General features: G+C 42.5%; 1 protein-coding gene across 6 annotated transcripts in view; it reads right to left on the reverse strand.

The window, feature by feature from the left end:
* The window catches only part of LOC108696848 (msx2-interacting protein), a 51502-nt gene extending 42887 nt beyond the window's left edge, over positions 1–8615 (reverse strand). For 4 of the 6 annotated variants that reach the window (XM_018226531.2, XM_018226528.2, XM_018226530.2 and 1 more), the window contains exons 1-2: positions 8226–8615; positions 238–558 (exon numbers count right to left, since the gene is read on the reverse strand). In XM_018226531.2, coding sequence (XP_018082020.1) covers positions 238–558; positions 8226–8308 — 404 coding nt within the window. In that variant the 5' untranslated portion in view covers positions 8309–8615. The remainder of the gene's footprint in view (positions 1–237; positions 559–8225) is intronic. The other 2 variants (XM_041569878.1, XM_018226529.2) reach the window with 1 other exon arrangement.
* Between the last annotated feature and the right edge of the window lie 8344 nt (positions 8616–16959).

A 16959-nucleotide genomic window follows, 5' to 3' on the forward strand; every position in this document is an offset into this window, starting at 1 on the left:
TACTTCCAGAGAAGGACTGAAGCTTAAGCGGACACATCCAGCCAGCTGATTGGTCAATCCTTAGCAGATCCACAAGAACCCAGCCATTAGAATAAGAATTGTTTCCAAACCCATGAGGAAGCAAACAGATCTCCCAACATTTTAAATCCATCTGGGGGCCCTATGTGAGTTTGTTTATTTTTTTTTCCTCATAATAATAAAAACAAAATACCTGCCTAGAGTAACCTTACAACTTACCCATCGAGTCTCCGTTCATAACGTCCTTCCCGTGCATGAAGGGATTGTGGGGGGACATAAGTGGGCCCTCCAGCACTTCCTCTGAACCCAGAAACCTCTCTACTACGAGACGTTATGGAAACTGTATCATCCAAAACTCGAGCGGCACCCGGAATGGTGCCTGGTTCATTGTAATCCGTTCGAAGGTCTCTGTCTCCCATTTTATTAACGGCATTGTGTGCCTTCTGTGCACTTTTGATATCCACAAAATCCACAAATGCGGCCACGCCACCATCAGATCCCCTCTTGGGCAAAATTTTGACACTTTCAACACGTCCGTATCTATAAAAAGCAAAGAGAAAAAAAAGGGGGCGGGGGAAGTCAATGTTATGGTTAGATTTTACAATAAAGTTATATTTAGGGCAAGGATTAATATTGGCACAAAACCATTAGGAAATGAAACAGATATGGAATAAATAACCAGTATGCAGGACTTTGCAAAACTCACACACTTCATCACCCACAGGCCTAATTAAAGGACAAACTTACTGGTCATGTTGTTATGGACGCACATTAGAAATGCTGAATCAGTCGGAGCAAAGGATAATATTGCTAAATACCAAATATTACACAATAAGCTGCACATTGTATAGCAGAATTCTGGGATTCTTTTACTGCATGGCTACGCATTGTAGTTCGTGAGTTGCTCATGGCATGAAACACAACTGAATATCATATCCAGATGTAGCACAAAGCTCTTTGTGAATATTTCAGAAAAATAGGGATAACTTTCTCTGGCTTGTGCCACAAACCCATCTGGAAGTCATTTCAGGCCACTTGCAATTTCCAGCACCCAATGGAGAAACATTCTCTACATGCAGTCTTGGCTATTTCCCCCCCATATGATATTCCTTATATGTATATAGACATTGAAACAGCAATAGAGAAAAGTACAAAAAAAAAAAACCCACTAAAAATGCATCAAAGAGCGAAGTGTGAAACAGCTATTATTTCTAAAACAGCAACTAGTCAATAATAGTGCCCCATCAATGAAGCCTATAGCTGGTAGTTATCCACAAGCGTTGAGCCCTCCATCATAAGGAAGGGACCGTGAAGACCAGGGTCCATCAAGTGGATTTCTTGCCCCCATATATTTACTTGTTTAAATGTGGTGTTCCCATAATTAGCATTTGGGGCCTTTGCATATACTGCAAATATTTATAGCCTTGAGATGATAGTAGCTAAAGCGGATGCTATGACCAAATTCAAAGTGTCTTCATTACTTTCATTTGTGTGTGTGTTGCATTTAATTTGTGGCAATTTCACGAGGTCTACAATCTTAACTTTGCATCTGAATTGTGTGGCAGAAAGCCACGACTTACAGAAATAGGACTTCATGTTTGTGGTTATGGGGGGTAAAGCAACAGGAAGAGTTTTATGGCTACATCTGAGGAAATGAACTATTACTTGCAAAAGGGAAATTGCTGAAACAAATACAAAGATGCAGGTTCACCCCATACAGAATTCTCTCATTATAGATCATATAGCAGCAGAAGCAGAGGCCACACAAATGATTTGCATTACTATTTTAATGTGCATAATAGTTACTCCTGCACAGTTTATAATGAAAAGGCTGCACAGTGGTGGGATTCTTTAATGCACCCGAAATCTCTGGATAACTGAAGAGGTTACAATTACTATGGGTCAGAACAAAACGTGCTTACACTGGCATAAACAATGTATATTATTGTGTAAATTGGTGTAGTGGCTGAAAAACTTGCACCAATACACTTGCATGGGGTATTCATGTGACTATATGGATTTACTCTTTGGTAGAAAGAAGGACACGTTATACAGCTGCTTGGGATGCCCGTGGCTGATTTAACTAGGAGAGTTAAAAGGATAAGGATAAAATATTTACATTTTGTGAACCTCTATGCTGACAGAAAATAGCAGGACACTTTAAAATCTCACCCATCTGTTTAAAGAGGCCTATTCGTTGTACCTTATTTAATCATTGCTGTATCAAAAATGACAATGTGTTTATACAATCCTAATGTCTCAATTGTACCCTAACCTTTTAGTTTGTAAACCCTATTGTATCTGTAATCCTTGTCTGTTATCCACCATTTATTCCCTGTTTGCTATAACTGCAGTAAAGCACTGCGTATCTTGACAGCGCTATATAAATAAATGATGAAATGATGATGATTATTTAGGGGTTGTTCACCTTCCAACACTTTTTTCAGTTCAGCTGAAACATTTGACTGTTTTTCTATTATTTGATGTGTAAAGTGCCATTTTTCACCATCTAAAGCAGCACTGGGGGGGGGTCTCTTTAAACTGATCTAAATGTATACATTTAGGGGTTGATTTTGAAAAGGCTGAATGTTTTTTAACCTCTAAATTTGAATATTATATTGATTTAAGAAAATATTAGAATATCTAAAACTCGAACAAATATTACCGACCCCAAAACTTGAATTGAATTAGACTAAACTCGAATCGAGTTTTATCTCCAAAAAAACCTCAAATGTCAGGAAGGCTATTAACATCTTCAAATGGGTCACTGGACCACTGCCATTGACTTGTACATGAACTCGGCAAGTTTTAGGTGGCAAATAGACTAATTTGAATTGTTCCCAGGGTTGAGGTATGATAAATCTGGAAATCGAATTCGACTTTGGATTATTCCCAATTCACATTTTTTGACAAAAAAAAATCAACTCGAAAATTTGAATTTCCAATTCAAACCTTAAAAAATGTGCCACCTAAATGAAAATTTCTTATATTTGTTCCTGCTGAGCAGAATGCCTGGGTTTCATTAAAGGCAGCCGTTAGAATTGATATAAAAGTTACTAATACTCCAGAGATGCGGCTGAGAAATGTATCCACTAAATGTATCCACTAAATGTATCCTCTAAATGTATCCACTAAATGTATCCTCTAAATGTATCCTCTAAATGTATCCACTAAATGTATCCACTAAATGTATCCACTAAATGTATCCACTAAATGTTGCAAAATTGTAACAGTTAAGAATCTGCACCTGAATTACTGAGCTGCCAAACTCAAACACCAGAGACACAGACTTTAAACTTTAAACGTAGAGTTTGGAAAAACAATATAAAATGGAAAGTAATTGAAAATGGTATTTATATTTGGGGAACAATCTGAAAACAACTGAACTGAAAAAAGTGTTTGGAAGGTGGACAAACCCTTTAAAATGAAATGGTATTGTAATAAAAGGGCAAACTGCAGATGACAAAATCCCACAAACTCCAAATAAATACCATGATTGCCCCACTGCTTTACTGCATTACAGTAAAACCAAAAACAAAGCTGTTATTTAGTTGAAGAGCACATAATACATAGCCAAGTGAACTACAGCAGGACTTTAAGCATAACCAGCTCAAGTGTTGTGACTTATCGGGCACTCCAAGCAAAGGCGGCATTAGTCCCACATAAAGGCCCTCTGTAAATGCCACCCTCCAATCCAATAGCCATATAACCACCAAACCCACTGGAAACATATGGTCTCTTCACAAACAGCCCAAGCAAAAGGTACTCACTATAGCAGGAGTATGTCCATCAGCCAAATGTCTGGGGGCAACACTAACCAGCACAAATGAAGATAAAGAGAAGCAAATCCAGTGTAAACCACAAACAGGAGAATACAAATAGAGTTTGAAACAGTCACTTCCCATGGGAAACAACTGAGAATAATGAAGCAGAAGGATATAAGAGAAATGGGATACGGGTTACCCGACAAGCCATTAAAGCTATAAATCTAGGTATTAGGGAGACAAATGGGGAATATCCAGAGTTTGTGGGAGAGCTCTGGGAGAAACACTAAGAGGAGTCTGAGAGGAAAAAGAATATTCACTGTTTTTATTTGCAAATGTAACTGGAAAAAAGCTGTTGCACAAAAAAAACCCCATTTTTATTTTTCGAGAGCAGAAAAAAAAAAACAATTAACACACACATAGCTATATATATATAGCTATATATATATATATATAGCTATATATATATATATATATATATATATATATATATATATATATATATATATATATAGATATATATATATATATATAGATATATATATATATACACACACACAAATAAAACACACACACCCTATATACTAATACATTATACTGCTGCTGTGTATATTATATATATATATATATATATATATATATATATATATATATATATATATATATATATATATATATATATATATATATCGAATGGAAAGCAAGCCTTATATCAATAATATATCCTGGGTGCTAGTCAAAACAGGGTAAAATAAAAAATGCTGCAGCGACAGCACTACAAGGGATTTCAACAAGATAATGGTGAAACAAAAAGGTTTATTAATATACAACATTTCAGTTCCTAATTGGTACTTTCAATAGAGGGGTTTTTTTGTTGTTGTTTTTTTTTTTTTAATCTTATAAGCCCCTTTTAAGCATTTACAAAGCATCCCCCCTCCCAACAATCATATTCAATAATATAGAGCCGTCGAAACTCCTTACTAAATATACACAGCCATATTATCCAAACATCCTCCTGCAATATCTGCAGCTTTCCCCTCCTTGGATATAAAATCTACTCTAAACAAATGAAGGCAGAGCTTTCCAGACAATTTGGGCTGAAGCCAGCCGCCGTGTCCTTCCAGTCTTTGGGAAGAGTCGACCCTCCCCGGAGCTCGCAACAGAGGTTACAGATATATGAAACCACAATCTTTAATTGGCACTACTTCCAAAATCTTAAAAACCAACAACATTTCTTTCAGTCTGGCCAGCCACATACTGCATAGAATCCACCGTTTAACTGCAAGGGGGGGGAAAAACAGCAATTTTAAATAGTTAGTTAAATAATCAATGGTCTCTTGAGGCTGCACTCCATTAGCTGCATACAGCAATATTGCCCAGGTTGTGTGTATTTAGGTAACTAACATGTACATGGGTAAGGGCATCTCCTGTGCCATACAGTCATTACAGTACAGAAAAAGTAAAAATGTCCATGTTTGATAAAGGGATAATATTGTGATTCAGTGCTTTATAATGAATCTGTGCATAGAGAAAATATAACAATTTAATTTTAAAATTTCAGGCTAAACAGGGACAATATTTCAGTTGCTAAATATTTTGTTTGAGGATCAACTGATCAGTTGGATCATTTAGAACCAATGTAATTACCAGTGAAGAGGAGAACAGCGAGAAGACCTACGCTGCCAGTTAAAAGGTAAATGTTCCCAAGAGTAATTCAATTGAATATTTGCCCCTTTTTTCCCATTCCAGAGGGTATTCTCAGACCCCTGCAGCAATCACAGCCCGATTCAAATGTAAAAAATACACAGCCCATATATGCGAGTCAGTGGTCAATGTTACCAGACAATACAATCGCTTCCCACCATTATTAGACAAAAGGCTGTTTATACCCGTTGAACTTTTTTTTTAAATTAATTTCAAAATAAATACATCAGACATCAAGAAAATAAATTACCAAAACGAAGGCTTTTTTAACATGGCTTATAATGCAATCACGCTCAGTAAGTTGACTGGTATCGCTCAATATCGGGGGGGGATGGGTGGGAACCAGAGCCAAAAATGTACACAAAAACAGCTCTTTTGAGCGGCAATTGTGGGGCGAGGGGTGCAGCATTTTAAATACAAACGCATTTAGGTGTTTGGGAGAAAGCACCGAGTTGTTGACTATTCAGGAAGCCAATGAGTGGCAGAACCATAAACAAAAGTAGCTGCTATTTTTCTCCTAAACCCGTATTTATAAAGCGCATAAAAGGGAAAATAAACGGCATTTTTGCATGTGAATCCCTGCCTTGACGGAGCATCTCTTAGCAACATCACCCTGGTAACACGAGCAGGGTATTTAAAGCGATTTTCGGTTGCTGCGAGAGCATAGCAACACCAGAGCTTTATTTGCTCAGTCCCACAGTGAGCAAACTGCCAGCCTAATGTTCTGAACAGCAAAGTGCTGACACTTGCCCCCGGCAGGGCTCTGTGCGTGATACGCCTTGGTGCTTGCAATGGCTGGGAAGGTGCTAGGCGCCATTTTAAGGAGATCCCTTCCAGCAAGCCCTGCAATGTGAGAGCCCGGGCGGCAGTTGGTGGAGGGGGGGGGGGAGATGACTGCAGGCAAGCACACGGATTAGCCCTGGGAATTAACCATACAAGGACACTTCACAAAACCAGTTGTACTACCTTAATACAGTCTGCAAATTAATCTGGGACTGTTAACCCCTTCATAGCCTGGGAACTGCTGCACTTTCCTAATTATTCTACATGTTAAGGTTAAAGTCTCTGCCAGGGTATTTACACCAGCATTTAATAGCCCTGATCAACCAACGCTGACCCAGGTTCCCACCATCCTAATCATGTAAAGCCCCCCCTCACACTCACTTGAGAAAGGGTTGGGGAGGGGTGCTTAATAGTTCACTACAGTGGTTGACAGAACTTCATTCTGCCCCAGTAGAGGAAAGTAAACTGGCTGATCAGGGCATCTGTTTCACAGGGAGTGGAACCACCTGAAAACTAGGGTGCCCATGCTTAGGCAAGGGATGGGAGTTTTAGGTGCAAGGGATCAGATCCAAACAATTCACAGGTCGGTTCAATCTCGACACTGATGGAGCCTGAGAAAGTTTAGGGACACGTAATCTCACCTAATTCCCATGACAAGGACAGGCCATATTCACACGGACAAACATACCTTTAAGGGCCCATTCATCTCAGTGCACATGAACCAAGAGACAAACCCTACGCCCCCTGATACACAGTGCCAAAAATGCCAACCCAGATATCAGCTTCCCACGCTTTAGACCCAACAGAAATAAGCACACCCTACGATTCAACACTCACCCACACCAGATAGACACACTTATGCCTGACCAGCACACAAGTAACCACATACACCCCCAGCCAGCAACAACATTCACACGTGCCAAAACCCAACCACAATTGTGATGTATCCCCCAAGCACATAACTTGCATCATGCACCCTACTCACACAACTACACTGTACCCCACATGCTCAGGTAAACCTTACCCGACTCACAATTACTAGTGAGCACACAGCCAGCACAAACCCACAGCCCTGCACAATGCGCACACACACACGGGCCCTGTACACACAACTAACATCATTACAGCCTACACTGTACCAAGATGGGCACACACTACTAGAGGTAGCCATAGTAAGTACTCGTACCAAGATCCAAACATACGAATAAAGAGATTGGTCCCACTAATGGGATATGACCAGAATACAGCACTTACAGGTTTCCCAAAAATAACAATTGTACATTTCAGGGGCAGTCACCCTATTACACACTGCATCACTGGGAATCACACACTTTGCTCCATAGGAAGCCACAAATAACTGCACTTGTTAGAGCCCAGGTGCCACAACAGCCCACTGCAGCCCCAGAACCAACGTCCATTCCAGTCCACCAAAATGCATTGATTGATCGAATACAGGGTACCAATCACGTACAAGTCTGCCTCCCCTAAACAGCAACACTAGTATATTCCTGGTCCCCCAAAAAGGGCAGTAGTGGTTTATTCCATGCACCTCAAGCCATAGGTAGAGCCCAGAGAGCAGCATTGGTTGGTACACTCAAAAATGGGATCCCCAAAAAACAGCACTGGTACGTTCCAGGTCCCCCAAGATTAGTATTGAGATACTGGAGACCCCCATACAGATTCAGTTGTACATTCCTGGTCCCCCACAACAGCAACGATACATTCCGGGCGCAGATCCCCCAGTGATATCCACTGCCCTGAAGACCAGCACTGTTACATTCCGAGACCCACCTCCAAAGCTGTAGAACAGGTACATTCCAGGTACCCAGAAAAAGCAGCATTCCAGGCGTAGAAATCCCCCTAGTTTGTACTGGTACATTCCGGGTAGGTTGCAGGTACACATGCCCGGGCCGCCCCAAACTCCCGGAGGAGGGGGGAGCAAACAGCCGCACTCACCGTTTGAAATGCTCGATAATTTTTTCGTCGCGAACGTTCTCGGGCAGGTTGCCCACCCAGAGGTGCCTGGTTTCCCGGACCATGCTGGCTCAGTGTCCGGCTCATACAGCCGCGGGAGCTCGACTGAAGAAGTAGCTTCGGGCTGCAAAGCTGAACATTGGCGGCAGCACAGACACAGGACTCCGGCCAGGTAATATCCTGCTCCCGGGGCTCTGAGGGGGTTATTTCTTCTGCTTCTCCCGCTTCCCCCTGCTCGTTACTCCGCCGTGTCCCGGTCACACACTCACAAGCAAATCCTTCGCGCCGACACCGGCTCTGCGCATGCGCGGCGGGCACTGAGGTGAATGGGGAGCTGAGGGGGTGGAGGAGGGCGGGGCGGCTAACTGTTCTGCGCCTGCGTACTAAGGTTGGAAAAAGGCGGGGCTGCCCACTAATCTGCGCTTGCGTGTTAAATTGTGGGTAGGCTGGGCTGGATGGTTGAAGTGAGTCTGCGCGCTGGGGCTGAAGGGGGATGGGCAGGTGTAAGCGCTGGGAAAAACACAGGGAGGGGGTCTGTCTACTTGTGGAGCGTTATGAGTCTTACAGACATTAGTAGTACACGTGGGAAAAACACTCAGTGTGTATGTGGATGTAGATATTTGCTGTCTGGGCTGTAGAGCTTACACTTAAACCTGTGCGTCATCTTTTTAGTATATTATCGATTGGCCAGTGCTAAGCAACCTTTGGCCTTCATTTTTTCTTTTTTTATACTTTTTGAATTATTTGCCACCTTCTTTTCACCCTTTTCAGCTAAAAAAAAAAAATCTTAAAAAAACACTCTGTAAGGCTACACATGTATTGTTATTGTTACTTTTTATTCCTCCTCTTTCTATTCAGGCCTCTCCTATTTATATTCCAGTCTCTCAAATCAGTGCATGGTTACTAGGGGAATTTTCACCATAGCAACCAGATGGCTGAAATTACAAACTGGAGAGCTGCTGAATAAAAAACGAAATAAAGCACAAATAATAAAAAATGAAAACCAATTACAAATTGTCTCAGAATATCACTCTCTGCATCATACGAACAGTTCATTTAAAGATAAACATCCCCTTTAAGGGAGGTTTTTGTTGTTTTTTTACTTGCATTAAAACAAAAAAAAAACATGTGGTCAGCGGCTTCTATTCTGTTGTTAGCCCTCATTATGCAGTAAGGCTGTGTAACCTGCACATAGAGGTGTATCTGTGATTGGGCAGAGGAGTACACCCTAAATTGAAATCCATGCGGGAAAGTACCTTGATGGGGAGAGACAATACAGTTTGCTGGGGGGTCCGGGAGAGAACTGCAGAGCTCACACACACGGCCTCCTCTATATACTGGTAAGTGCTGTAAATGGCAGAGCAAGGATTTACAGAGAGCAGCTTCATGACCAAAGGGCACCTATTACCTAGGACCAGGGCCGGAACTAGGGGCAGGCAGAAGAGGCACCTGTCTAGGGTACAACTATGGGGGGCGGGGCACTGGGCAGGTAGGAGAACTAAAGCTTAAAGGAGAAGTTAACCCCTTATTAAAAAAAACTACCCTACATAGACCACCCTCTTTCCTCCCCTCCAGCCTAGCTGCTACCCTGGGCAAATGCCCCTAATTTTTTACTTACACCTCAGTGCAGATTCAGGGCATTGGAGTTCACGGGCGCCATCTCCTCCTTCTTCGGTCTTCATCGCGTCTTCTGGCGCTTCGGCAATTTCAAGACTTTCGGCGCATGCGCAGTTGACAAAAACTGCTCCAGCTGTACTTGCGCCGATACGGAACTTACTTCCTGGTGAAGACAGAAGAGAAGACGATGGCTGCTGTGAACTCTGTAAATCTGCACCGAGGGGTAAGTAAAAAGTTAGGGGCATTTGCCCAGGGTAGCAGCTAGGCTGAGGAGGGAGGGGGGGTCTTTTTAGGGTAGGGTTTTTTTAATAAGGGGTTTACTTCTCCTTTAACTAAAGAAGCAGGTAGAAATGTTATACATGATGTTTTGTGCTTCTGTACCAGCCCAAGGCAACCACAGCCCTTTAGCAGTAAAGATCTGTGTCTCCAAAGATGCCCCAGTAGCTCCCCATCTTCTTTTCTGCTGATTCACTGCACATGCTCTGTGCTGCTGTCAATTACTGAGCTTAGGGACCCACTCACAATATACAGTACACATAGAATAGAAATGTCACAATATAAGGCTGATTAGTAATTAATACACATAATTACTACATGGCAGCACAGAAACCAGTGCAATTAGCATCAGAATTGAATAATCAGCAAACCTGTAGCATCAGCTTATATTACAGCCAGGGAAGCTCATTTTCTGCTGGATAATTAGTGACGAGCCCTAAGCTTAGCTTCTCAACAGCCAATCAGAGCCCACTGAGCATGTGAGTGTCACAGACACTTTCCAAGATGGTGACCCCCTGTGACAAGTTTGAAGTCCTGGATCATTGCTGCTATTGACAAGCTCAAACTTTAGCCTCGTGCAATAAGTTCACTATTTAAAATACTATTTTTAGCCACATTAATTTTTAGGCTTTAGTTCTTATTTAGAGGGACACCTGCCTACCCCTAGTTTGTGTTTGTTCCTCTGCCATTCTCCCCAACCTTGCCCTCCTCTCTGTTGCTCTCCCCTGTCACTGTGGCCACTATGGGGTGGGACGAAGTGGCTGTCCGCGTCTGGTCAACTTGGCTCAGCATTGCCTAGGACTGAAAACTGGGTCCCCATCTGTCTCTTTAATACAATTACAAATACAAAGCACTTTCTACAATAGAAAATACTTATTACACTAAAGTAAATCATTGATTTGAAATCAATTTAGGATCCCTAGAGAGAAAGGTAGATGTGAGGGTCGGGGTTGCTGTTGTACAAGAAGGGGTTAACGAGGCAGAGTGCAGCTAGATTGCAGCGTTTGGCCAGGTTGTCTCCCTCTAAAGAGGCTCATTCACTACCTAGAGGCACAAACCCAGGAAAATCCTCCTGCTCTGTCAGGCCCGTGTTTTATTCTCATAATGCAGCTGCCCAGGGGAGGGGGGGGGAAAGGAATGGCTTGGGGGGGGGGGTTGGCTGAAAGAAACACAATCTTTGTGCTCTGACCTTTCATAAAGGGGCTGACCTGTGGGGCCCAGTAGGGAAACAGGCCCGAGCCAGTCTCTATCAAATTACAATTGGGAAAGCCGCCTTTTTAGCTTCTCAAATGTAACAATGACGACCAGCTCTGACCTTCCCTTTGTTACAGTGAAACACTGCAAGTATGTCTTATAGCAAAAGAATATCATGTAAAAGAGGTTTAAAGGCAAAAATACCTAATGGAAGAATTGTAAACTACACATTTAAAGTTACAAGTAAATATAGAAAGTGGAAGTCTTTTTTTTTTTTTTTATTGTCTGCCTTGGCGGTTTTCCCTCTTTTGCAACAATGCAGCTGAAGCCAGAAGATTAACAGAACTGAGAAGAACCGTGCAAGAGCGACTTCCGCAACATTGTTTCACAAGTCTGAACTACAGTTGCCACCTTTTCTGGAAATAAATACTGGCCTTCATTTTTACTGGCCAGGCCAGTACAACACCGGCCAGGTGGCAACCCTAGTCTGAACCAGGGAGAGAAGAACAAAATATCAGTAACAATTATAATTACAAATAACTTTCAGATCATAGAAAATGAGTAATTCATATATATATTGGAAAGGTTCTTAAAACTCATTAGACAAAATTGTATTTACATCCCCTTCCGTTCTTTGAAGTGGGCATCAGGCTGGGCACATTTGCTCTTCCAATACATTCGGAACACAGCAAGACAAAAAATCACCGTTTCCCTAGTTGACTACAGTAATGTTCCTCAAGGGCACATATTTCTAGAGTTGAAATTCCAATTATTCTGTATTATTCAGCGGACTTCTTCAAACAGGTCTCACTATCACGTTTTCTAAATTTAGCTGCCCACCAGCTGTTGTGGAACTAGTCACAGACCTCCACAAGATGATGTTCAAGGGCATCATTCAAGCAACTGCTGTTTGAAAGATGAGAACCTACAACTATGGCTTCAGATGGAAAGTACTTTTTATTTGCCGGAAGAGAATCCTACTAAACAGACATACAAAGGGTGACCGGTGGCAGACGTCTTCATTTAGCTCAAGTGATATGGAGAGAAGTTTTAGAGTTGCAAAATTCTCCAAATAGTACAACTATTCCTGGATAGCGGTGAAACCCAAGGAGATACTGTCGTTGAAGATACAGTGTTCCTGCACATTATGCTCATTCTTAACTGGAAACGTCAGCAGAGTTATTTTTAGTGTGTGTGTATAAGGGGGGGGGGTCCAAGCATGCCCTTTAATTTAGCACTACGAGTCCAGGAAAGGTTGATACAGAAAGCAAATATAGGCAACTGTTGCCCAGTCTGCACTCTTTGGCTGTCAGGGTACAAGATCAAGCACTCACTCACAACAGATAAAGGTTTCCAGGGAGTGCTACCTATACTTTATTTAATGGGTCTGGTTGTCCCAGACTATACCACCATTATATACAGCATTGGGTTCAGAGTTACAGAGACAGCAGTGCACAGGCCAACCGGGGGGAAGAAATTACTAAAAGTTTGTGTTATCCAAACTGTAGCCATTTGGCTGTCAGTACTTTTGAGGCTTTAGGGCCACCACCCAAAAGTACAGGTAAGAGTAATGTTAGAGTTCAATCTCAGTGTGGGGGGGATGGAGATACACAGGCCAATCCAGATACACAGGCTATGAATGAGCTGGAACTTGTGTTGAAGGAGGCTGAGTTTGGCAACAACTGTAGTGTGGTTGGGTGCAACCTTAGGCATGGTCTTTTTATATGGTGGTCCTTATATAGATAAAGGTTTATATAAAGGATACTGATGATGGAAAACAGTCCACAAGCCACTTCATTATGGATTTCACAGTCTATTGGGCTTATGTAATGAGTTCTATAGAAGGCTCAGGAACCTATGGTGGAAAGCCATTACCATAGTTGGCATTCTGGGTTGGCACTTTACACGGCATACTCCACATGGCTCTTCTTTCACTGCATACATTTCATTGACACAAAGAATGAGTTGTTCTATTTTAAAGTCTTGGGTGTGATTCCAGTACTTGAGTGCCCCGTGGTCTGATTACCTAGGCCTAGGGCAAGAGGAAGAGTAGAAGAATTGAGAGGATTAACAAAAACAGTATTTTAGTAAGTGAGCTCAGAGGGGAGAGGTCAGAAAAGTGTTCCTATCACAGTCAGGTCGTAGGTCAGGGCTATGGGGGAGGTTCAGAAACAAAGCATGGTCTAAGACAGGTAGCCACCAAGGAAGGTCAAACAACAGGCAATGGTTCATCAGTTAAGTTCAACCAGAAGAAAGACAGAGGTGTGAAAGGTAACCTGGTTGGTCTCTTCGGAGCTGAAAATCAATTAGGAATGAATTGGCCATGCACATCAGATGAACCGTGACCCTCAAATCAATTGCAGTCAGAGGTGTGTACCCTCCTGCTGAGTCTGGAGACCCTAACAAGGACACATCCAATCTCTAATCCCTCTAAAGATGATTATGTATTTCTCAAACTTCTGTTGAGCAAAGTAGTCCTCTCAATACAAGACTTGGAGTTGCTTGCAATGCGTGTGCAGCACCTGCTCCTTCACAAAAGCCACTCTACTGATGTCATCACCAAAACTGAGGCTCACAAAGCTGATTTGTTAACAAGAGTGATTTCCTTTTTTTTCCAGCAAAATGATGTTTGATGCAATATAACGCATCATCATAACGACCAATCAGATGTTAGCTTTCATTATCCTGTATGTTTAGGAATACTGGTCTGGCACAAAGTATGTCAGTAGTGGGACTACTGTCTAGGTGTTAAGGAAGGGTCTCTGCTTCAGGTACTCCCTAGGGAGCTTTGTCATAATTAATCTAAATGGATGACAGCTGAAATCCAGAAATCCATGGGTTTACTGCCATTCCAGATTCTGCATGTTTAACCCTTTGTAATTCTAGGGCCATGTGCAATAGATTCATTACTCATTACATGAATTCACAGCATGCACAGCTTTCACAGCACCCATCAGATGATTGACACCTAACAGTACAGACTGGCATGCATGCAGGAATCCACTGCCTTCACAAGAACAATGCCAGTGCTGTCTGTTGGTATATATCGAGCTGCAGGGATCACAGCAATTCATGACAGTTTGGCCAGCTCCCTGTGGCACATGCAGCTTCCCCCTCACAATGCAGTGCCAGTGTCCCAGGTAACAGTACTATTAAGGGACAGCCAATGAGTGAGCTGGTACTGGTGCTCAGCAAGACTAGTGAGGAGCTACTGACAGTGTGTGGGTGGAAGGTCAAGCAATAAAGAGGGGCCAATGATGCTCCATAATACAAAACTGTCAGTTGTATGTTCAGTGGAATAACTATAGGAGGAGCAGACCCTGCAGCTGCACTGGCGGGGTACACCTGTCAGGGCAGAATGGGGGGCACAGGCAGAGTGGTAAGGGGTGTAATTGAATCCTAATCGGATTTGGTCCTGGCAAGTTGAATTCTCTGCTACATTTGCATTCACTAGAATAACATCCCCATGCTGTTCCACACACAGATAAATAACATTCTGGAGCAGAGATTTTGTAGCCAAATGTACAAAGAGCAGTAGCATCAACACTGTACTCATTTGTGTCCCTAAAACAACCTGTATTTGCATGGAAGTGAACCCATATGGAAACATGTGAAATGTTTCCCAAGCGGATGCAAATGGGTCAGTCCTTGCCAATGTATTCCTGTGCCAGGGGTAGAGTAGTGGGTGAGCAGCGAGCGCATGGAGAGTAAAGAAACTTCACCACCGTGCCCCACAGGTTTATGTGCAAGTACAAAAGAGCCTGGCATAGTGTTTATAGTAAAGCCAGAGGAAGGAGCAGTAACTGTGGGGCTGTGTGCATGGTAAGGCAAGCTGCTGTTGGGATAAAGGTTATATGTGGGACCGTGTGTATATCAATGTAGGATAGAATCAAATTAAGGTGTAACTTTGTAGCCTCATTTTGTTTGTGATTTAGTTTTCCTTTAAGCAGCACTCAGTGTCAGTAGAAGGCTGTGTATATTTATTACTAACCCACCGTACAGCACCAATAAATGATGGCCTAAAATGGCCAGTACTGCAGAGCTCCACTGACCCACTGCTGACCCACTTTCTGGTACCACAAGGTCTGAACCACGGCACAATTTACAGCTCCATATGGACATGCCCTTCACAATGTATTGTAGCGTTGCACAGTATAAACGATATTTCTTGCTACTTTTATATAATAGGTTTCAACTCTAAGGGCTCTTACTCATGAGTGTTTTTACCTGCGCTCCCCTGCGTTCCGTTTTTCTGCGTTCAGCCGCAGGGGAGTGCTGGAATAGACGCATTTCATTATTTCAAATGGGGCTGTACTCACACAGGCGCATGTAGGCGCCGAACGCAGGTTGAGACGCAACATGCTGCATTTTTCCTGCGTTCGGCGCCTACACGCGCCTGTGTGAGTACAGCCCCATTTGAAATAATAAAATGCGTCTATTCCAGCACTCCCCTGCGGCTGAACGCAGAAAAACGGAACGCAGGGGAGCGCAGGTAAAAACGCTCATGAGTAAGAGCCCTAAGGGTGGTGGCATAGCTAGAATTTTCTGAGCACCGCAGCAACCATTCTAGAGTTCCTTTGGTAATGTGGTTATCAGACGAATACACCTGTCTATAACCCCGCCCTCTATCAATTCTAGTACCCCTGGACGGAACTAGAGGGGGCAGTAGAGGCACCTGACTAGGGAGCAAGGATAGAGGGGCACCAGGCACACACCTCATGCATGTACCAGGAGGGGTGACATAGTCATCCAAGTTACCTAGAGCGCCAGGCTGACTTGGCCCAGCACTGGTAGCACATCATTATTATTAACATATATTTTTAGAGTGCCAACATATTGCAGATTGCTGTAAAATAAATGTGCTTATACAAAGAAATCACAAGAATTATATAGATATAACATACAGCATTACATACATAACAACCGGTACTGGTACAAAAGGAAGGACCTGCGCAAAAAAAGCTTACAATCGAAAGGGAATGAGACACAAGGTGTGGAAGTGGGCAAGATCAAAAATAAACAGGTGAGCGATGTAGCATATGGTATTGCATTTGGTAGCTAAACAGAGTGAGGGGAGGCTCAAGTGGTAACTTGCCGTCAGCGAGGACTGGGGTCCACCATCAGAGCTTAGAGCACAAACCATTTCTCTTTCATTATTCTCTCCATGCCTCTTCTTTCTGTTGATACAGAAATAGGGAATGGACATGGTATAGGCACACATGACTAAAGGGTTGGGTGAACAGGACCCACTGGCACCTAGGCCAACGGTCAGACTTTCTGTTACCCTTATGGGCCAACACTAGCATGTATGCTATTTTACTGGACTAGTCCTGCTACTTGAGTTCAAGGCTACTGAAGGGGTTGTTCACCTTTAAATTAACTTTTAGTATGATGTAGAGAGTGATATTCAATTTGTAATTGGTTTCATTTTTTATTATTTGTGGTTTTTGACTTATTTAGTTTTTTATTCAGCAGCTCTCCAGTTTGTAATTTCAGCCATCTGGTAGCTAGGGTCCAAATTACCCTAGCAATCATGCATTGATTTGAATAAGAGACTGGAATATGAATAGGAGAGGCCTGAATAGAGGAGTAATAAAAAGTAAAAATATCAATAAATGTGTAGCCTTAC

Source organism: Xenopus laevis, chromosome 7L, assembly GCF_017654675.1.
Source record: "Xenopus laevis strain J_2021 chromosome 7L, Xenopus_laevis_v10.1, whole genome shotgun sequence".
Lineage (NCBI taxonomy): Eukaryota > Metazoa > Chordata > Amphibia > Anura > Pipidae > Xenopus > Xenopus laevis.